Source organism: Pollicipes pollicipes, unplaced genomic scaffold (genome assembly GCF_011947565.3).
Source record: "Pollicipes pollicipes isolate AB1234 unplaced genomic scaffold, Ppol_2.1 Scaffold_5724;HRSCAF=6776_pilon_pilon_pilon, whole genome shotgun sequence".
NCBI classification, from domain to species: domain Eukaryota; kingdom Metazoa; phylum Arthropoda; class Thecostraca; order Pollicipedomorpha; family Pollicipedidae; genus Pollicipes; species Pollicipes pollicipes.
Window position 1 is genome coordinate 8,233,327 of NW_023596746.1, and position 23,760 is coordinate 8,257,086.

General features: G+C 48.5%; 1 protein-coding gene across 1 annotated transcript in view; it reads right to left on the reverse strand.

Moving 5' to 3' along the window:
• LOC119102439 (uncharacterized) overlaps positions 1-23,760 on the reverse strand; it is a 42,899-nt gene that overhangs the window by 6,857 nt on the left and 12,282 nt on the right. The window contains exon 3 of the mRNA XM_037225802.1: positions 8,420-8,822. Coding sequence (XP_037081697.1) covers positions 8,420-8,822 — 403 coding nt within the window. The remainder of the gene's footprint in view (positions 1-8,419; positions 8,823-23,760) is intronic.

The following is a 23,760-nucleotide window of genomic DNA, read 5'->3' on the forward strand; positions in this document are numbered from 1 at the left end:
GCGTGAGTAATGCCGCGGAACCCTACCTCAGGGACTCACTACCGAGTTTATCGAGGCGAATCCTAAGCCGATGATAGGACCCGGACTAGCAGGGTACGCACATGCAGTCCCACGCCCCTAAGTTGCGCAATTTCCGAGTCATGCGCCTCCCGGTGTGCGAGATTTATTACCAGCCAGTCTACTGCCAGATACTGTTTTACGGACTACCGAGCTGATCGGGCTGAATTTTACATTAGTGGAACGGAATGAACGAGCACACCATGCATATCCGACGGCATTACCTTATGCCAAACCATGCCTGAACTGAGAGCCTGACAAGTTCAAACATGAAGACTGCTACCAGCAGTATCTGAGGCACTAAGGGAACGATGGAGCTCAAGCACGTACCATTGGAACGACTTAGATTACCGAGTTGTGTGCACACGACCTGATGACCTCAGATAAAGCCATTTACATGGTCAAGCCATTTTAGAGATATGCGCCTCACGAAGAGTGACGCTATCAACCACCATCGTCCACCGCGGACACCATGTCCGAAGGTATTGGACACCTTGCACTAAATCTAGCATGGTTGGAGCGGGATGAACAAGTGCGTTATGCACATTAAATGTGATAGCCTTGGGTCAAGATTTATCCGAGCTATGAGCCTCAAAGGGCTAAAACCAACAGATTGTTGTCAAACAGTGTCTCGGGACCCACCGGACCAATCAAACTGGATCAATGGCCCAACTCATAACGATGAGACGGCACGGAACAGCGCGCCATGCAGCGGGTGTTTCAAAGGTGAGCACACGCCTCTGAAGTCGCACAAATCAGCCTGCATTAAGCACAGACGAATGTAAGGCCCTCACTGTCAACAGACAATGTGGGAGCTTTAGATGGGCGTCAACAAGCTGACATCAAAACAACGGCGGGCGAACGCCGTCAGTTCTGAGCGATGCAGAGCAAACGCAGTTATCATAATCCCTACGCTGCAGGCGTGCCCTGATCCTAATATCAAAATTCCAGCACCATGTTGATAGGTTTGCGCGGAGATAGATACTATGGCCTCCCCCACAGCCGTCTTTAGGTGTTGCATTGTCCTTGGTATCTTCTCAAAAACCTGGTCCATCTCGCGACCTCATAGAAAAGGTTCAGACGACTAGGATCCGGCCGGTGAGGCACCCAGATGTTGTCAGTCGTGAGTGAGACGACTCTTCCCCCAAAGGTCCCCAGAGAAGGAGTCTTCTTGCAGTCGTTGCGTGCGATGGAGTGCCATCTCGCTGTAACCACACCGAAGATAAGCGAGCTCTTGTGCGACCACAAATGCAGAAGCCAAAGCTCCGGATGGCCCCGCAGCAACGGATTTGGGTCAGCGTCAAGGCATCTACATCGCCGCTCTCGAACCAAAACGCCAGGTGATGCTTTGTGAGCTCATAGCGACCCATGTTGAGCACCTTTTGCTGTTGGCTTCTGCTCCATTGTGTGGCCATCGAGGTACCTGCTGCTCCAGTCGCGTTATCAAGTTGTTCACAGAGCCGTAGGGACAAAAACGGCGCTCACCTGCGCACCAGATGTGCTTAATCCCCTCGCCGTTCTGGCTCATCTCATCCTTAACCACTGACACACTTGAACGCTCGCGGCGTTGTCATCCTCGCTTAGGGTGCTCTGAACGTGTGGTTTGTATGCATGGATGCTGAGACACTCCCTCAAAATTCGGCTGACTGCCGCCTTCCATATTCAGGTCTTTTGAGAGACCCGGCGACAGGAGTCTGGGGTAAACCTCCACCGACATCTTCGCCAGATCGATGCCGTTCCCAGATCGAGGCGATGGCCTGCCAGCTCTGGGGACATCGAGCACAGGCCGTGCTCCTGAACCTTTCACACCAAACCCAGAATGCATTTCCTGGTCGCAGTGGGTCGGGGGAAAAACACCCTGTAGAAGAGGTTTGCAACAGAAGTTTCCGACTTGTGAGGGCAGGCTTAGGCTTAGCTCTTTCAGATGCTGTTAGGTACATATGTGGTGGTTAGAAATACATACTTTGATGTTGAAAGAATCTCCCAGATTTTAGATTACGAGAGATTACGAGAGACTGTTATATCAGAGATTACGACGCCTTCAGATTTTGTTTTTATCAGGCCGTTTTCATGTGTGGCGAATTTTGAAGGATTCATCCTTATTTTTGGGACATCCCATACAAAGCCAACAGGACTAGAAGCTGAATCGAAACAAAACTGAAGTGGACAAAAGCCGACGAGGATGAGTGATTGAAAAACTTCACCAATGGGACATTTCCACGACAAATCGACAAGTGTCTTACACCGTCATCCCTCGGATTATGATTAAACTGGTCAAAGGTGTTGCCAGCAGCGCTGAAGTCGTTGGTGAACTTTTTCAATCTCGCAGTTCCACCGTTTCGGAGTCATGGCCTACGGCAATTTCGAGCTGCGCGGTAACAGAGCTACCTTTGGTGGCGATTTTTCCACTTGCTTGAAAGATAATTTGGCAAACATATATGTCAAAATAATCTGAAAACTGTCCTGAAGAGCTGCATGCTACTCTTGAAATTGCCATTGCAGAATAATAACCGGGACATTGTGAACTTTTGAAAGGCACGAAGAACGATTCCCTTATGTAACATTGTTATTTTAATTAACAGCATGTTAAAAGTTCAGTCTATTTCACGAGACGAAAAACAAAAAACGTGTTTATCTGCCTGGAAAGACATGGTCTACGCAACGACGAATCAAGTGTAGCGCACGAAGACTGGGCGTGCGGCGCAGCGCCGCAGCCGGCTGCCCTCCCCCCTCATGTGTACTGTTGGGGCCGGGTTAACTGGAGCAGGGGGAGGTGAGTGCGCACTGCGCAGATGGTTTGGTCTCTCGTTCATGTGGGGCGACTCATTCAGACAAAAGCCCAAGTAGATAAGAGCCAATAAGAGCCTTGAGGCAGTGCCTGCTGTGCGAGTGGAGCGCGTGGTTGTATAGACAGTGCCTCGCAACAATGAAACGCCCGAACAACCTTGTCGTGCCGTTCCATTTGGGGAGATCAAAACGAGTACACCGCGTGGCTTAAAGGGAGCATGCCACCTTTTTGTGCTCGATTATTTCGATCAGACATACCCGATTTGATTGGTAATGCAAGTTTCCTCGAAATCCTACTGAATACCTTAGGATTTCGATTCGAAGTAGCCACTCCTGCGGGACAAATCTCACTGGAATCTCTGCTCACTTCTATTAAAACAATATGATTTATTTGCCTTGATTTTTCCAACAGGTGCGTTCTGCGATGTTTGCATCACACGATTTCTTCAAAATGCTAACGTAATAAATGTTACGAAAGCTGGAAGCACTGCCTAGATAAAAACATATACAAACACGAGGTTACTATTCCGCGAACGCTGCGTCCCGGCGCCAAGCAGTCGCAATCACGCCGTTCACGTGCGCTGTAATCACCAGAACGCGAAGCTGGTGGTTGGATCTCTTGGCCTGCGAGATGTCACTTAAAAGGGCCTACCGAGTAACGCCGAGTGGGACGTTCATAAGAATGTATGATGCGTCCTTATGAACATCATCCTGCATGATGCTGGAGTGTGAGAATTGTCCGCGCTTGCGATGGCGCGCGATCGTCGTGATAAACACGCGCTCAGGTGTCCGGGTGAGTCGATCCCCCCCAAGCGTGTTTCCGGAACGGTTTCCGAACCGCGCATCGTGGCCGCGCCAAACTGTACATAGCTGTAGACAATTGGACGGAGGATCGTCTGAAATAAAACAGTCAGATGCACCTTGTAAGGTCACTGACTGACGGTAAGTCCAGGTTGGGCCATGGATTCAGCGATGTCAATTTCTAAGGCATCGTTCAATCTGATGCAACAATGGAGTGCTAGAAGAAACCATACATCTCTGAGATGCTTTCTCAGGCAGCACAACAACTGAATGAACAAATTTTATTGACCAAAGATCGGATATGAAGGTCAGACCAAGGCCAAAACCAACCTGTCTTATTACTATGAGGCTTGGCTGCATGAAGTGGCTTCTGGTGCTTACTTCAAATTTGTTGATAATAGGAACCGCATGAAGTGGTTTCTGGTGCTTACTTCAAATTTGTTGATAACAGGAACCGCATGATCTTCCATTATTTTTTTAAAGGTCAAAATAGGTCACTGACTAAAGTAGCCCGGGTCAACACCCGATGATTTGGTCACCATTACCTTCGAAAGGTCAAAAAAGGTCATTGAGTTTAAATGAGCATGCAACGTTTTGATTACAACAGGTATCTAGGTTTACTTGGGGCCACTTTGGACACCAACCCGGAGTTTGACTTTATTTGACCTTATCTGACCTAAATGTCATTACCTAGGAATCTTAAGCTTTGCAACCAGTGAGTTCACGTACAGGCCATCACGCCCAATGAATTTGGCGTCTAAAACTCTTATTTCCTGAGATCTCAGGAGGGTCAAATTGACCCCCAAATTGTGACGAATTTTACACGACTGTCCGAAAACGAAGCTTTAATGATTCTAGACTTTTCAGAAAGCTACACTTTGGTCGTACCAGACGAAGTTCAGCAGTTTCGTTGGGATGCCCTGCAATGGACGCTGCATCCTTTCGTGGTATATTGGCCAGAATCTGGACGGCTCACACATAAAAGCTATTGCCCGCTGTCAAAAGCGATGACACATAGCACTTTGCGGTCCATACATCTCTCCAGTACCTTTTACCGGAGGCGAAAAGCGTCGTTTCAAATATGGAAAAGTGTATTACTTCCAAGACGCATCAGCCGCGCACTACAGGTTTAATTACTTGTACATTTGTTTTCTTGAGGAAAACTGTCCCTGTTGTTGTTATTTTGGGGCTTTACAACGCACCCAGCTGCTGAGGCCATATGGCGTCGCCCGCCTCTCACCCTGGGAAGAGGGGCGGGCACCTTGAGGAATCGAACCCCGTACCTCTGGTCTCCCAGACGCGCAGTGGTTAACGCAGACGCGTTAACCACTACACTACCGGCGCCCAAAGGCCCCTGGGAGGAGGACTGTCGTGAAGTATGACTGGCATTACGTTGCCATGTCCCATGGGAAGAACTCTTGCGACGGAGTTGGGGGACCTGAAAAAGGGTTGCTGCCAGTGCCAGCCAGAGGCGCCTCCATTTCCATCATATCCGCTCTGCTGAGAAGCTGTACCAGTTCTTGCAGGGCAAGGCTAAAGTGCGGACGGCATGCTTCTTCGTACCAAAAGCAGAAGTGCTTCGGGCAGAAGATTAGCTTAACATCAGCTGGGCCACGGCCATGACTGTCAAAGGGACACTGGATGTTCACAGAGTGACCCCAATGAGTGCTCAGACTGTCACTGTCCGCGTGTTAGATTTAGGCGTTGGGAGGGAAGTAGCGGTTGCTTGATTTGAAGACTTTTGGTAAGAGTGACCTAGGCTGAGCCACTGGCGCACTATGACTTGGACTGAGTGACGTAGGCGCAGAGTGACTTAGACCGAGTCACTGAGTCGACTTCCACGTGTATACGAGCCATCGTGTTATTAAGCTTAGTGTTTTCTCAAAATGCGCCCATTTTCCGCCGGCTGTGCGGAGAGAGGCGCGGGAGGTCAATGCGCCCGCGGCCGACGGCGGGTGGAGCGAATGAGGCGTAGTCTTTTACCGTGACTTTGTTTCCATGTCGCCCAAGCCGATAACCAACTTTTTTATTTTTGGACTATGGGGCAAATACTACGCTTTTTGACGCTTACAACGCTTCCTGAATACTACGTTTTACATGCAAATGAGAAAAGCTCAAAATCGCGTAGGAAAGTGGTTCTGCATTCATTTCAAATACTCATAATGCCACCACGAATATTTCATTTGCGATGATTCCAGCCACGACACACACGTAGTCTGGAAGGTTTTTAGAATATTTTTGGCATGTACGTTGATGTAACTTTCTTTCATTCAGTGAAAAAAATCACCGCCGAAGGTAGCCCTTCGACCTAACAACACAAAATGCCGGAGACTGTAACTCCAAAGACGCTCAACTGAGAGATCTAAAAATACTGCAGGCGTCTTCAGCGCCCCTGAAGCCCACAGATCCAGTTTTATCACAATCCGAGGGATGGCGGTGTAAAACTGACCCTTCGACCCGTCGATTTGTCGTGGAATGCCCCCAATCAGAACCAAAACAGCAGTGAGTACCATGAGTCAGGGTCTGATGTTTGTGTAAGAAATGGCGGGAAGCAGGGGACCAGGGTCTGATGTTTGTGTAAGAAATGGCGGGAAGCAGGGGACCAGGGTCTGATGTTTGTGGAAAGCCAGTAGGAACCACTACCTGGGTTGTATGGCTTATGAAGAAACCGGAGGGAGCCAGGAACCCATACTTTTGAGGAACCAGTGAAAACCAGGAATCAGGGTGCTCTTTGCAAAACAACCGACAGGATACAGGAGCAGGGAAGTTAGGCCTAGGAAGTAGCAAACTGGAGCAGAGGATCAAAATCTCGTTTCCGGAACTGGAAGTGAAACCAGGATTTACACTGCGAACCAGGCACGTGTCTGTCAGCACCAGGATTAAGGAAAAAAAAAGGAATTTGCGACGGACGCCGCCGCTGTGCGCCCACGTCCCAGAAAATAAGAAAAGGAATTTTCATGGACATTGATAAGGATTATCAGGGCACTTTCGTACATCGGTCATCTGATACCCTTAGCGCGCAGTTCGCGTGGTTAGGTCATGAAGGCTCGGATGCTGGCTTGCTGCCAGAATCGTTCACCGCATGAGCGAGGGTGGGTCCAAATCACATGATCCACGTATGCGAGGCAGGGAAACCCATTGAATCCACGGGTACATCCGAGTACAGTTAGCAGCACCCCCTTTCCTGCCAGGCGTCAAAGCATTGACTCTCCTAGCCTTACGTCCCCTCTTTGACATTTTTTTTTCCGAATGGTTGGCACGGATGGCCTCGTTCCAGGGTACCTGCTAATCATGGCTTGCTGCAAATACCATGAGCCCACCACCAGGTTGTGCTGTCCAATTCATGGAATAACTTTTCCTCCGCCCTATCACCAGAAAATGCGGAGTGTTTACATGCCACACAACACTGAGGCAAGACCGCTCTCGCCTGGGTTTGGCTACCTGCTTGTTACTTTATTCCAGCCAACGGTTACCCGTGTCCATTTCTGTCTCTTAAATTGGTTTGCAATCCGACTGCCATTCCTGTCGACTTCTGTCCCTTTCAACTTTTTCCGACTCCATTTTCATCCTTGACACCTCTTTGTTACTGGAAACGATTGGCGATTTTCTACCAGTGTCGACGTTTGTTCCTCTCGCCATGTTCGGATTGGGCTTTCATCCTAAGTTGTATCTTTATGACTTTTTGTCTTTTGATTTTGTTCGACTCGACTTTTTCCCTGTTGACTTTGATATAATTCGACTCTTTGTCCGTACACTTTCTTTTTATTCGACTTGTCTCCCTGACGACTACCAATCCTTCGGCTTTGCCTACATTTTTTTTAGCCCTGTCGATCTTTATTCATTTCGACTACTTTCGTTCGAATGTATTCGTGTAACTTGTTCCATTTGGTTATCATTCCCCTTTTTGTCCGGGATCCTCGTCCCCGCCCTGTCCGGGACACTCGTCCTGGCCCTGTCCGGGAGCTCTCCCTTGCCCCGTCCGTTACCCTCGCTCTCGCCCTGTCCGGGAGCTCTCCCTTGCCCTATTCGGGACCCTCGTCCTGCCCCTGTCCGGGAGCTCTCCTTTACCCTGTCCGCAATTCTCGTCCTGGCCCTGTCCGGGACCCCTCCCTCGCAAATTAGTATACAGCGTTCTTTTGACTCTCGATGTTAGTCGGGTCTTTCCTAGTGAAATACGAGGGCGTGTACTTTTTCACGATACCCATTTAGGATAGAGTCGTGCAGCACATCACATCACGCGGCTTAGATGGCTTACGTCATGTTAAAAAGCAGTCAACAGTGGATCATCCCAATCCCGGCATGAACTGAGGTTCGTTCTTCATCAGGCAACTTCATAGCAAACAATGAGAGAACAAACTGTCGAAAAAGCAAAGTCGTGTAAAGCAAAAATGATGAGCGAATAAAATAATGGAAAAAGCCGAACTTGATTCATGAATCGATGTTGTATTCAGGTTCAAATCCTAAAAGCGGCAAAGCTGATTTATGTACTCATGTTTTGTAGGGATCCAGATTCTCCCATCGCGCTGGTTCGTGGAATCTTAAAACCGATGAAGGGTGCACGCATTGTTTTACTATTTACGTGTCGCATGACATATGGTATCAGGTGTCTCAGTCTTGGAAATTTGGGTGGTGAAAATTTGAACATTGAAGCCGGTTTGACCACTGCCACTGTCGTCACGCCGCCTTCCCCACCCACGGCCGTGTCGTGCTGTGTCGGCCGTGCCTGCGTCACGTTTCAGCCCCCCCCCCCCGCGCCTTGGCGGTGGTCTCTCACCTGCGCCCGGCTCCAGCAGCAGCGGCTGCGGCTCGTCGCCGGCCGCCGGACTGTCCGACCCGCTGCCCGGGCTGCCCGCCTCGCCCGTCAGCGAGCGCACCTTGCGCTGGTGCGAGAAGCTCTTCAGGTGATACTCGATCGAGCTGCGCCGGCGTGGGTCGACCGGCTTGTCGCAGAACTGGCAGAGCAGCAGCTCGCCGCTGCTGCGGAACAGCTCGGCGCCGTACTCGAGCACGCGGTCCTCGGCGGTCTTGTTCGAGAGGTGACTGCGACCGCGCGGGTCGGCCGAGTCGACGGCGACGGGGCGCCGTCGACCACGCCGCCGGCGCCGCGCCGGCACCTGCGCCACCTGGTAGGCGGGCCGACTGGCGTGCAGGATCGGCACCACCTCCATCGGCCGCCACTGGCGCCCGCTCAGACCGCGCGCGGGGACGGGCCGGCCAGCCGGCCGGCGGGGCGGGGGAGGGGGGCGCGTCGGAGGCCGCCGGCGCGCGGCGCGGCGCGGCCCAGACGGCCGAGGTCAGGCGGCGACGCGCTGGCCGGCGCACCACCCACCGGCGCCGCGTCACCGACCCGTCGCGACGGAGCCGACAGGCACCAGTTCGAACCCGCACGCGCCCGGTGACCGGCACAGCTCGCAAAAGCACCGCAGACAGTCACCCGCCGTCAATAGCAGTCAATCCGGCGACTGAGCACCGCACACGTCACCCGCAGCTCGCGGCACTGCGGCACGGCCAATTTCCGAGCGGGAGGAAGTGGCCAGTTCGCTTATTTTCACTCGGCGTTCGGGCGGCTTGGCGCAGAGGCTGCGGTCTCCAGGCCAGCGTCAGACGGGCGGCGCGATCACTCGGCGTGGCCACGGCCGCACGGCGTGCCTGCCCTGTCCGCGCGTGGGGCGGTGCGGCGCGCCACTGGCGGCCGGCGCCGGGCGGCGGCAGCTCGCGCGCAGCGCCAGCTCGCGACTGTCGGCGCCAGACGCGGCCACATTCCGCCGCGTAGCGCCTGCAGTCGGCCACGCAGGCTGGCGGCGCCGCAGCCCGCGCGCGCGCTTTATCGACTCGGCGGCGCGCGAACCACCGGTCACGTGGTACCGGGGGCCGCACGAGACGCGGCTCGCGCCAAGGCCGCGCGCCGCCCCGGCTGGCCCCGATCGATGGTTGTGTCGCGCCGCGCGCGGCCGGCCGCGGCGGGGCCGGCCGGCGCCGCCCGCCCAGCAACGCGCCGGCCCGTCGAGCGGCGGCCGCGCCGCGCCGCCGGGTGGCGCCGGCCCGGCCCGGCCCGACCCGACCCGATACGTTGCACCAGCGACGGCTCCGCGCAAATGGCGTCTGGCTGGACGTGGGGCGCGGAACGCAGAGACGCACGCCGGTGTGCTCCGTGCCTGCGGTCGCGTCTCGGGCGCCATGGAATGCTGCACGCGCACACAGCACTCCATGCTGCGAACGGCCGTATCCGAAGCGGCACGTCAGCGACCAGCCGCCATAGCTTTCGAACAGGTCCCACCGTGGACAGGCGCACGTCGGGTGCGCGCCGGGCGCTCCTGAAGCTGAGTGCGATCTTACGATACACAACCAACTACGATCTCCTCTGAGAGAACATGTACAAAAGGGCTCCTTGAGACACCGTGTCGCTCCGCCTCACAGCAGAGGGTTGGACACTCCTGGAAGAGGGGACGCTGAAAGTGGCCGGGTGACAGGTGTGTGTCTCCTGGAGCGGGGTTGACCTCGGTGGGGTGGGAGGGTCACCGGGCGGTGACAGCGGGCCTGCGCAGCGGCGACAGCGCCGCTACTGTGGCCGGGCGGGTCAGCTGCCGCGGGTCGCGTCAGAACGTCACACAGCGGCTCTGGTCGACCGAGACCCGATGCAGGAGAGGAGCACCCACTCGACCATACTCCTGGTCAGTGCTTGACTATGAAAATACAATGGTGGAGAATCAGATAAATCGGTGCGCCGATTAAATACGCCCTACCTACTCCTCCGCACCTCGAGGGAGCCTGGACCTGTGCGGGGGTCTTCGTCGAACTGGGGGATTGGTCGAAATCTACCCCTCCGGTTAAAATAAATGTATTTAAACCGGAGGGGTAATACGGAATGAATGGCCATCTATTCATATTTTTGTCAACTTGTAATTGAAGTCTTAGCGCGTCGTTCCATGTGAAGAAAATTCAAGTTACTGGAAAGTTGAAAAATTACAGCCAGCCCAGTCAACAATAGCCCCGGCTTCCGGGCGCGGCGATTGGCGTTGGCGCGGCCCTGAGATGTCCGCAGAAAGGGAATGTTCCTTACACTACTGGCAATATTTTTCTTGAGCATTGTTTTGCATGACAATGCCAAAATCACGCTAAGTGACCGAGACCGATGCGGGCAAGTTTATGATCAGTGTAAGTCCTCAAAAGTCGATAAGTATTCGAAAAATTCGTGAAAGTTTTGTACTTTCCCTTCGGAAATCGCATTACATAACAGAGAATAACTTCTAATTTATGAACAGCCAGAGATCAACTGCCAAATGTCACACCTGTATTGTATTGTAAACAATGTCAGAAATATAGCTTAATCCCATTTCATTTCGGTACAGGTATACTCGATCGCGGATATTTACAAGGATGGGAGGCCTAGCCACGCAACTTGCAGCTTTACCACTTGAACCTCATTTGACCTTGAAGGCATTGGTCTCGGTCATGAGATTTTCATACAACGTAGATATTTATAGAACCTACTTACCCGGTGAATTTGGTTACCTCTTCTCTTTCTGTTTTCGAGAGGGGGGAGGGTGAGATCTTCCCTTGCGCGTGATTCTCAGAGACCGTTCACTGCGTGCGTTATGCTGGGTGTGATCTCAGGGTGCAAGACGTTCCTCTCGCAAATATTCAGAAACAGATCATTATGGCATTCACGTCCTCTATTTCCGACCTTCACGGCGAAAAGGGCAGTGCGAGCATGCAAGAACAGCCTTGTTATCTTCAAACCCAATTCCATCTCATCATACCTAAGAACTAAATACACAGATTAGTACGGATGGCTCAGCAAATCTTCCGCTAAGTTTCGAGCAACAGTTTGGGACGACCGTAGTGGGAAACTTTTCAAACGCTTAATAGCATGTGCCACGTGCTTTGAAACACTTCCACCCATAGTTAGCTTGGACGCTTTCGATATACTCAGTAATGACAGTTTTCTTGAATTCCTTTTTAAGAGCTCAAAATATATATTTCAGGCAGGCGCACACGCGGGAAAAGTGTCACTGGACTCCCTGGTCCTCGTTAGGAAAAGAATATGTTTTCATGTGCTTTGCTTTTTACAACACGTGAGTAAAACCACAATGCGCCACTTGACCGGAATGCCTGTGAAATGATGATGAAATCATGGTGAAACCAGAATGTTTCAGAACTCTATATTTCTCTATTTAAGGGGAAATATGCGCAAATATGTTGGTTTTACGTGGCACGAAGCTGACGTAAAGACGCACTAGGATTTTGATTACTCTCTGCAGTATATAGCTCAGGGACTTCTGTCAAAGAGCGCCCTAGGCATAGCAGACATTGCTTGCTTGCTCGCTCACTTTGTAACAAGGTTGCGTTAACGCAACAGCATAAAGCACAACACGTGACGTAGCCTCGTGATGCACATGTTCAACCTTCTACCTTTTAACTTTTGTTCAAATGGCTTACGCCGCCAACTGTGTCAACCACAAAGGTGTATATAATCTGACGTCATTCGTGCCCATAACTGATAACACATTGTGACCGCTCCGCGACCAGTGTACTAGGAACCTGATTATGACAGGTGCAGGGAGGCTTTCTCTTGGTCATATTAATATTCCCGGAATTTACAAATCGTGTTATAGACATCTACTGACTGGCATTAAGCTTCATAGATCTGGCTATCTGGCTTTCATCACCGCAAAACTCGTCTAGATCAAAGCCATTGCTGGAAGCATGTATGCTCCCCCCAGGAAGACTTGGCATGGCGCTGATGACCCCCCAGCAGGCGTGACCTGTCACCGACGTAACTGAATTATTTCAATGGCTCTCACCTGCACCACATCCTAGAGGCGCCGATGTATACAAATGGTTGTGGGCCGGAGCCGGGGACCCGACAATCGAATCTCCCCAGAAAGGTGTAATTAACGATGTATTTGGCACACTGTATTTTTACAAATGGTCATTTGTAGCTTTTGGTTGTGTATTGTAGATAGAGAAGTCCTTTATATGAACAGGAGAGCAGTCATGGGCATGGTCTTCAAATAATTTCCGAAGTAGGTGGGGTTTGTGCTTTATTCAGTTTTCACCACTTGAGCCTGGGTTTTGTGAAAGTAAAGATCATGGCCAGTTTTTAACAAATATGGGGGCATGACCAACATGGCGAGAAAATCAACACTACGGTGGCCAGGGGCCTGATGAAATAGTACAAGTAGACATCTACCTCATACTCTGCATCACAACTGATTCTTAGGATGGTAGGTCAACAATTTGCCAAGCAACATTGTGTGTTGTAGGCCCGCCGTCACTTTTCTGTCTGTTTCTGCTTCTGTTTTGGTTTTCTGTTTCTATATGCTCCATCAGGATAAGCGGACATCGACAGCTCAGCGACCACGACGACAGCAGAGGGACAGAAGAGGAACAGTGGCGGTCTCCCTGCCAAGCTGGCATCGAGCCCGGTCCCAGCATGTGCCGGTTCTACCAGTTCATGCCGCTTCGCCAGCATCAGCAGCTGAGGTTGGGACAGAAATGCGGCGCGAAAAGATCAGTCCGTTCCCTCAGCTCTGCTCAACCCTTCCAGCTGCATTGAGCCGACGCAGAACGACCCGCACTCAGGCGGCCCGCCTCAATTTCGCTTCGTTTTGGTGATGGACTTCCAGCGTTGTGGCGCTAGTTGTGTGTGTGACAAATTACCTTTGCTGACAGCATTCAGGCGAAGGAGTCGTCGTACAGATCAGCCGTGCCCGATGGAAGGCAGTAACGGGCGAGCGACCAACGCGCTAGACGCTTGCAACGCTTCTGCAAGGTAGGCTGAACCGGAATTAAACTCAAGTGTCGCAGCTTCACTTGTATTTATTCTGCATAGCGTACGTTATGGTGCAATTGAGCCAACTCGATACCGCTGCGAAAATAATGATTTTTTCAAGCACTACCAGGATAATGGTGCTGTCCTACATATACACACGATGCTCCTTGCGAGTGAACCTATGGGACCGGTACTGAGGCACGGGAAAAAGTCGCCGCTGACAGATCGCATTCGAGAGCTCAGCTGTGCGATATCGCCCGAGCCTGGGAGCAGCCGTATGGCGCGAGGGATTCATGATTTGTTAACCAAGACAACGGTTGTGTGCATACATGTGCTTCGCGTTTGTACAAACGGTGAGGCTGCTGCTTGCACAAAGGGTGAGATCGCGCTGTTAAGCTGTAGACACGAGGGTGCGAAGAGCGCGTGGACACCGAGCACTGCATCGTAGCTGTGGACGCGAGGGTGCGAAGAGCTTGCGGGCACCGGATGCGAAGAGCGTGCGGGCACCGGGCACTGCACCGTAGTTGTGACTGCGAGAGTACGAAAAGCGTGCGGGCATCGGGCGGGCCTTACCACGGTACGAGCGGTACGGCACCGGACTGTAGCTACCAGGCTGCAGCTGCTACACCGCGGCTGTAGACGGGAGGGTGCGAAGAGCGTGCTGGCACCGGGTGATACATCGCGTGCCTCTATAAATTAGTTGCATTTTAGGACTCATCGAGGCTGCCAACAACGTAGAGACGTCACACAGAATGACGCAGAGACGTGTTGGTATAGGCAATGTGGAAAAATGCCTTTGATTTGGTTTTGCACCACAATTGTGTTAAAATGATTTTGCACAAAACCGATGGTCTTGTCGGAAAGCGTTTTTGACACTGAGAGTTGCGATTCTGACCCAGCAGAGTTCATTTTTCAAGTGCCTCTTGAAGGAAAGCCTCTTGAGCCTCTTGAAAGAACCCGGAGTTCTTTCCTTGTTAACTAGAACAAATGGCATGTCCTTGAGCACTCTTTTTGTATTTGTACAGTGCAATTGATATGAAGAGGGTCTGTTTAACACGCGCACTGGCGGCCGGTTGAATCTAACCGCTCGGGTGGAGTGAGGTGAGCAGGATGGGGGGAGGGGGCAGTGTAAGTCCCTTAGATCTAAAAGTAGGAGGCCCATAGTTACCAAGTCCACAGGAGATGTAGGGTTCTATTCTAACTCTGCTGTATCAAACTTTAAAGACTATAGGTCGTGCTCTTTTGGAAGAAGTAAGTCAGACAAGGTTCAACTCAAAATCGGTGTCCGAAGTGCTCACAGACCTCCTCACGCACCTTCGCCTTCTCGTAGCAAAATGTGACAATCATAAATAAATCATAAATTAAGATTACAAATTGAAACAGTAAAAACACCTTTTCGAAGCAAAATTTAACAACCATATTTTGCATCTCAAAGGTTAAAATGCTCAAAACCCTTCACTAACAATTTCATATCGGTATTTGCAGTCAGCACCAATAACTATCCTCATCGGCATGTTCCACAAAACAAAAAGCTGATCGAGGTTTTCTTAGGCCAAGGGCGTCATCTAACAACGACTCGAAACTAGGTGAGTTCATATTGACGTCTGTGCAAACAAGGAATTCCGAAGAGGATTCAAAAGCTACCTCATGAAGCAAGTTTTCCAATTAAATGCGTTTCTGTTTCGACCTTGATATGACCTTCATACCTGAGCTGAGGTCAATCGAATGAGACTTAATCCTAATTTCAACCGGCCAGTTATCTAAGAAGCCATCTCCAAGTTCATGACTGCACCTGACACTCCGCTGTCGCATCAGCATGCAAGATTCCCCAGGCGTTGCCTTCGCTGATGGTCATGATTTAACTTTGACCTGCTACGGGTCAGCGACCTGAAGCCAGCGACCGACGCCAGTTTAATTACAGATCAGTGACATCATGAGGCGTACCTTATTTGTGTTGTATCAGTAGATTAGTTATTCCGTTGCGTAAGGCCACGCAAAATTTAGGTTAGATGAACCGCACCGGTCCAACACAACGCCGGAAAAAGGTAGTGTCTGAGGTGGGGGGCGGGGGAGGGGGCGAGGCGAGGGGACAAATTGGCCCTGCACTCGAGCGCGTGTTAAAGGAGGAGGATCTGTAAGCAGGAAACGGTTAATCTTACATGGTTCTCCTGCACGGTAGAATAGGGTGTTTAACATCTCAGACCAAAATCAGCGATATGACAAATGAACGGAGTGACTCGTCACTCTGTCAGAAAAATTATGAACACATCATACCAGAAACAAAGGCATGGAATTCTGTAACATTTTCAGCATATTGGGCGGTGACGTAGCCAAGAGGAGCTCTGGGGGCAATGCCCCCGCCCCCTCTCTAGCGATGGCGGGGTCTCCGTTGAGGCAATGTATCCAGGACTCTTTGATGGTTTAAAATGACCAGAGGGCTTCTGAAACACCACAAAACTGTCTCCAGAGGTGTAAAAATATGACCTCGACCCTAAAACTGCTCTTCGTGGTGTTAAAAAGGTCGCTAATGTGACGAATTGGGCATCCTTTAGCTGATAAGGCGCGCTGAACCGATTTGTCCCTTCACGGGCGAAATCCGAGCGACGCTACGGGTATTGCGCGGGGATGAACGCTATAAAAATAAAGACGTGCGCACCATTAGCGAATTCAGCAAAAGGGAGTTGTTGCTTCAGCGAGGGTGACATGCATGATAGCACACAGTTTCAAGTAACTCGACCTTCTATGATGGTAAGAAGTTGCAGCTCATTGGGTTTGCAAAATAATAACGTTCGACATAATAACTTTTTGGGTTTTTACACTCAAGTAACATAAAGCTTAACGCCCTTTATTATTTTCAGCTGACCCTGTCCAGATATTCACTTGTGGAGGTAAAAAGCTAAGTTGGTCGCATAAGTTTAGCTTGAAAAGGGGGATTTAATTAAATACCGACGCCTTATGTTCCACTTCAATCAAAAGTAAGTTAAATAACTTCCCTATCGTAACATAGCAAATATTATTTGTATTAAGCACGAATTGATAGCATATTTCATCGCGGCCCGGGCCCTCCTGTTTCGCAACGGTCCGAAGCTATTTTATATTGCAGCAGTAATAGGCCCAGACGACATTGCGGTCGAAAAATCATGGTACGATCCCTCTACTTACTTTTGATTACAACATGCTTCACACAAAACGAGCTTTTGTCTGCTTGAACAAGCCGTAGTTGCTGTTATTAATCATGCAATTTCTTTGGACTTGACCAGAGCCTATATGAAAATGCAATCGTTGAATATCCTATAAATGAACGACCGTTTGTCCCCCCGTACCCCACTCCCTTCCTGCCACGGCACTCGAAGGTACCTAACAAGAAGTGACTTTATTTATTTTCTCGTGAACCACTGCATGGGTGTATCAAATATGGGTCGTTTCATGCATCGTTGCCGTTGCGGAAAAGAAAGCCTTTTAGGGGACAATTTTCATGGCCAGGTTTAGCGTTTACTAGGGAAAATGTCAGCCCGTAAATGAAATGCCCTAAATATCTGCTGCGAATTTGGGCTGAGAGAAGTCTGCTCTCAATGTGGGACATATTCTGCTGCAAAAACGTCAGATGTTTTCATGCCAGATGAAAAACGATTTTTTTAGTAACTGACAGTATTGTGAATTGGACACAGCAGTACGGAGCAACAGGAGAACGCAAAGCGATTTAAAAGCCTAAATCTAAGCACAGAAACTAGATAACTATTATCAATGTCGGTTCAGGCTTTTATCTGGTCGCAGAATGCGAACCATGCGACCTTCTGAATGCACCGCTGGACGCCACCCTCGCTTTGAGAACAGGACTGCTCCTTTTTTTTTTGCATTTGCGCTGTGATACGCAACGGCAAGTCGCCTTTGACAAGTTAAAGGTTAAACAAACTGAAAAAGGTCTAACACACACGTTACTGCCTGTCAAGTTGGATGGATATTGGATGTCTGATACCTTTGTATACATATATATATATATATATATATATATATATATATATATATATATACATATATATTTATATACATATATATATATATATATACTATATCATTTCGGGAACAGGCTTTTCCATGCACATCTTTGGTTGTACACCACAGTTAAAAGTTAAAGTGCATGTTGACAACATGTCTCTTTGACGACGTGCAAATTGTTAAATTTCAAATAAACAACAATGGTAATTAGGCGAAAATAAACTTTGTAAAATGCTATTGATTCGAAAATCAAGATAATGTTAATGACCTTAATTTCTCGAAATGGAATTAGAGCGACTAACAATGAGACGAATCGAAAATCGCCGGATGGTCACCTAACAGACAGCCTTTTTGTCGAAATCTGAATTTGCGAACAACAATTCAACGAATACAAGTTCTCCAAATGGTCAAATAGCCGAATTTATTTTGTTGAAATATGAATTGGATGATGAACTATCATCTGAAATGAGCAATAGCGCAGACCGTTAGGGACCATGAGAACCATGAACCAGATGTGACCACGTAAACCATGCAGCAATTGAGCAGTTGATGAGATGGATGATGGAAAACATACGTGACGTCGGTTGCGGAAGGCCCGTAGCCTCTTTTACTGAAGCCCAAATGGAAGAGTGTGAAAATCGCGTTGTATGACCGCTAATTGGGGTAGAGATCAATCTAATAGACACGGTAAAAAATTGATAGCCATGGGCCTACGAAATGAGACTGTATCCATTTCGGCCCATCAAGTCAGGCAGTAACATTTTAGGCGAGGCAATTAATTAGACGTGATTGAGAATTTCCAGTTTTGGGGTAAAGCGTCATTGTTTCAGCTAGGTAGGAAAGGTCTGACGTCGCCACCCTTATCGTGTAATCCGCTGAAACAAAATTGGCCGTAGACCGTTTCTGACGTCACACAGATCGCCAAAAGGTAATTGGCCACTTTCCAACTCCAAGTTTCCACAACAAAACTGATAGGACTTGGGAAAGTCTTTTTGGTTCCAAGACAAGAAGTCAGAGCATGGTGAAAAAAAAAATGAAACGGAATCGGAGATAACCACAAAGTCAGAAGATATAAAAGCCAAGAGGTTCTAAGTAAAATGCATGGTCAAGAGAGCAAGAAGTCAAATGATCAAGAGCAAGATAGATAAAAATCAAAATAACGAATGTCAAGTGCAATAATTCAAAAAAGCGACGGGTTGAAAGAATGAAGTCCAAGACAAGACTCACAATAGAAAAGGAGTCAAAGGTGTGCAATTCTAGAGCATACTATCAAAATGTAAAAGACAGCTATACGAAGAATCTAGATACTTGAAAATGAAACAGATCACTGTTTCACTGGAATGCTGAAGCCGTCGACCGCGCAGGGCCCATTCCTGACCAAACCGAGGCACCCCGCGCCCTCTGCCCGGCCACGAGGCCTGTCCCATTTACGAGTCCGCGATTTGTCCCAGCCATTTGCAGGCTGGGACATTTTGCGTGTCAGCAAGCGACCTCCTAACAGATTGAAAATAAGGGACTGCTTTGTTGTACGCAGAGTGAGGAACGGCGCAGCACGGGAGGAGTAGGAAAGTTACAAATACTCGGCGGGACAAAACAGATATGCACGGGAAAAACATCATTAATCACCCCCATTTTCGGAGGCCTCTTCTGTCCAACCTAAAGTTCAGTTGTTGCGCATATGTCATCAAAATTGAGATATAGAAGGCTCCCATGGCAGTGTCAGCGGCGTACACAGGATTGTACGGGCTTAATACAAAAGTGGGTATGGAAAAGGACGTATCCATAAAGGACTTCCGCAAGTGCTCGTAAGCAAATTTACGCAAGACGAAAAGCTCCGATGGCGGAAGTAAGCACGCGATAGTTCGCACGCAAAAGTTCGTAAGCGAATGTTCGCATCGCATCAAGTACGTGCAGAAAGTGTTTGCATTGACAACAAACCGTCAGGATAAAAGTTCGGATGCACAAAGTACATAAGAAATTGCTCGTAAGCAATTTGACGCACGCAAATGTCTCAATGAATAATATTGGTTTGACAAATTAACGTGCGGAAAAGTTTGTGAGGAGCTCGGGTGTAGGAACAAGGGTCCGTGGGTGCCTTCTCCACCTTCCAAAAGTTTGTGAGGAGCTCGGGTGTAGGAGCAAGGGTCCGTGGGTGCCTTCTCCACATTCCGAGAATGCTAAACATGAAGCCTACACTGCGAAAAATAATTAGACTGAAGTGGTTTATTGACCCTGGAATCATTACTAAGTGGATGGGTTTAAGTGGGTCTGTGATGCTCGCATTTGGCTATTATGATATGCGTCATACAATGATCTCGGGAAAAGAGTCGTACGATTACCATGACTAGGGTTAAATGGTATGCAGCAGCATGGCAGCTTAAACGCATTCCCTTCTAAGGTATACCGGGATGCTTCCACGAACAAAGTTACGCTCCACGGCATCGATCGGTGGCAGCGTATTGCCTCATTCTTATAACTGGTGCATTCTTATTGTGACCTGTGCAAAAACAAATCCACAAGAGATCACGGTATGCCAGCACATTCGGCGCACACATCACAAGGCATGCCAGCAAGGTATGCCAGTTATTCTCCATTGCCATAGACGCCATGACCGGGGAAAACGGAACAACAACATCCAATGCTCGATTCATTCTACGTTCTGGTGTGGAAAGATTTTCCGCCCTGATAATGAAACACGCACCCAGTGCTAAAATCATTCCACGCAGCGGCGTGAAGAAATTATCCGCCCGGAAGTACATGATAACTGAACCGCAATTACGGCCACGCGCGTCAGTTCGCGCGCGCGAGAACAATTAGTGCTGACGCGAGAACCGACGGGTGGGGTGCGTGTGTCCATTGCGATCAGTGCAGTCGAGGGTTGCGGGCGAGGTTGGTCAATACATTCTGTTTTGTTGAGTTTTGGGTTACAGTGCTATCAGAAGACAAAAGCAATTCGAACGCTGCTGTTCGTAAGGTCAATGATTTAGTTCGCAGGTGGCCGCAACAATACCGTTATTGCGCTATGCGATGGTATCAGCAGCGATGGAACGTTTCAAATGAAAGACCTAACGCGATATTGAATTCGTTTCTTTCCATCCATTTCTACATGCTATTAGTTGAAAACGCCCGTGGCTTGGAAAGCGGTGTCATAAGGTTCACGATCTACACAGGGGCTTTCAGTAGCCACGCACCTTTAAACATGTTGGTGAATGTTTCGGAGTGGTTAGATATTAGGTGCATTTTGCAATTTGTCGCTCTTTCTCGTTTTTTGTCCTGAGGGGCCTTGAGGAGCCTTACGTGATAGGACAGCAGCATGTAATTATATTCATAATTTGTATATGGTAATTTATTGTAAATTGGAGCGCCGCCGGCGCCGGATGGCTGAGGTGGGCGAGTGGTTACGGTCTACGGATCAGCATCTGAACCGTTTGATCGCCACTGGTTCGTATCTAGTCACGATCGTTGTTCTAAAAATCGAACTTATTTTATTGCTGAAATCGTCTGCAAGTGAAAAATAACGGAAAATCTACGGATAATCAATTGCATATATATATATATATATATATATATATATATATATAAGTAGCTTTAATATTTTCGGTATTAAGTTACACCCAACATGTTTTAGCGTTTTGACAAACCTTTAGTACTGCCAATTTTCTCCGATCTCAAGCGTAATATGATGTGCTAGGAAACCTTCTACAAAAGAGCTAATTTTACAAAGTTTAATTGAAAACAAAAATTCCCCCAAATCCAAGAAAGTTATCCCTAAATTTTTAACTAGTGGGACGAAAACACGTCTGTCAAACCAGCAGTATGTTCATATCAAGCTAGATTAATAGTTCTGGACCCTTACGTACCGACTTCAAATTCGTTGGCTGACAGAGCTTGTCCTACGCATCTTAAAACCCGAAGAGCTAACGTGAACTTACAAAACAATCCGAGATATGATTAGTTAAAGTTCGAGATAAAACAGAGCAAACCATTCTGATTGAGCTCAAAATTTTGAACACGCAGACGATAAGCCAAGAATTTCATTGAGCCCAAAAGCTAAGGTGGACATCCATACACTCACGGGCTGTTAAAGGTCCAAGTTGGAAGGCAATAGGAACGGATCCCTTCGACTGAGATAAAAATTTGTGGCCTCAAAAAGGTGAATGAAAATAAAGTGAACATGCAAAGGCTTCCAAGATATTTTAGACCACAGTGCAAGGTAACTAAGCGTTGGCTGGTAAACATTTATGGCGCTATTCATTTATTAAGATGGGCGGTGTAGTAGGTACTCAAAAAGGTTACGGACATACGAAGTCACTACACTCATGCCTGGCTCCGAACGTTGGTCCGCAAAAGTCTGTCATAAGCTTAAATCCTGACTTGAGCTTGGACCGATAAGATCTCAGGAAATGCTTGATATCTTCCTGAAGCTTCGGTTTTTAAAATGTTTTGGGTCATGACGTACGGGTTACAGTTTTTTTTAGCTCAACGGCAAGGGTCGATTGGATTGCCCTCGAACTTTAACCTGCAAAAGCTCGAGAGGCTCGGCACGTTCACATTAGCTTTTTAACTTTCAAACGGCTTGGGTTACGTTCTATGAGTGCACAAATTTTCAGTTGAGTCGACGGGGTCCGCCACTGATTTCGAATTTTAACCTATGATGTCGCGGGAAGTTTGGTGTCCACCTTAGCTTTTGGATTATGAAGTGCTTGACTGGCGTGAGAGCAGGATGAATTTTAATATGGGATGCGGTATTGGAGTACTTTTTCCATCCGGGTCGGAAGTAAAGTTTTTTGTCGGCTTGTTTGTACACAGCCGTGCGAAAAAGGAAATTTTTGTATGTTGGTATTTCCTTATCTTGGCAAAAGTGGCTGCCAACTTTCTTTTGTTTTGTTTATCAACAACCGCCGTAACTAGTCTTGATCATGAACTTACTTTTGTTGTGTTCACGCTTTCCAGATAAATGTCTTAACTACACTCATTTTAGCTAGCCTTTAATTTCATACATAATTCACTACCGACAAAACTGTTAACCCCGTTTCCGGTCCAACTATCTAAAAAAATTGTTCTGTAAGCTGCATGCTGGTTTTTTTTACCTGGTGACAGCTTGAAGCTTTGAGAAATCATCCTTTGGGATCATCCTTTGATAGATCATCCTTTGCATGCGACCTCAACTTAAAGCCCTCTTAAACTGTAAGCTGTACCGAACATTCAGCGAGGTAATAGGTACGATCATAGACACGGATGTCGGTTTGTATACTTTTTGGTGCGGCACTCCCCCCCCCCCCCCCCCCAACATCTGACTTTTCCCCTAATGGTGGTTTTATTCCCCCAGCCTTTTGGAGATTTAGTGCGTGCAAAACATTCCGAATGGCAACTCAGAATTATGCAAAATTGAAAGAAATTTCCGAAGGGATGTTTCACAGACAAAGCAACAAATTAAAAACCGCAATGAACGAAAACCGCGATTTCCTGTCCAGTCAAAGTACAGCTGATTGAGGTAGTCAGCTTCTAATCTCCGCCTGCATGCCGTTTTTACTTGGTTATTTTCTGTTTTGCTGCATGCAGCTTGACGTGTGAAACAAAATTAACACCTTCTCAACTCTGATCTAGTTCTGTTGTATGATATGATTCAGCGATGTTCCAACTTTTACAGCCCGGAATAATTTACGTTATTCTGTCTCAACGTGTTATCCAAAGCTATAGAAACGAACAAGGCTAAGTCTTTTCAATGAATCGTCTGTCAATGAAAACAAACCAGACGTTTATTAGCACACCGAAACGTAGCGATTCTACTAGCCCCCACATTCGGAACCTTCCTTGACATGTGCCATACTCCACTTCGACGTAAATTTTAAGTGGAAGTTTCAAAAGCCTGATGATTAACACTCGCCGACTCAACCGATAACGACAATGGTCCGACAACGACCAACACAAAGCAACACAACCCGTGCCAAACATGGCTGACTTGAGTGCTCGTTTCCAGCATGCAGCCCGCCCAGCGGTCGGGGGCTTCTGTGGTGGCATCGAAAGGTGGTGTACATCAACTAACACTCTGTACCTTGTACTTTTCTGAATCTGTAGTCTGCATTCTGTACCTGGCTCCGACCGTCAACAGCAATCGCCAAATTATGTGCGAAACTTTTTTTGAGGCTTTCTTTAAAATTTGTATCATTTTGAGCTTCCATTTTAAATCCTTTGCATACACGAAATCACCAGAAGGTTGGGAGACTAAACTCGCCGTTGAGAAAAGTCAGACATTGGGGGAGGGAGGACATTGGTGTACCCAGAAGGCTACAAATCGACACCCTTGCCTGTGATTGTACCCATTACCTTGCTGGATGTTTTGG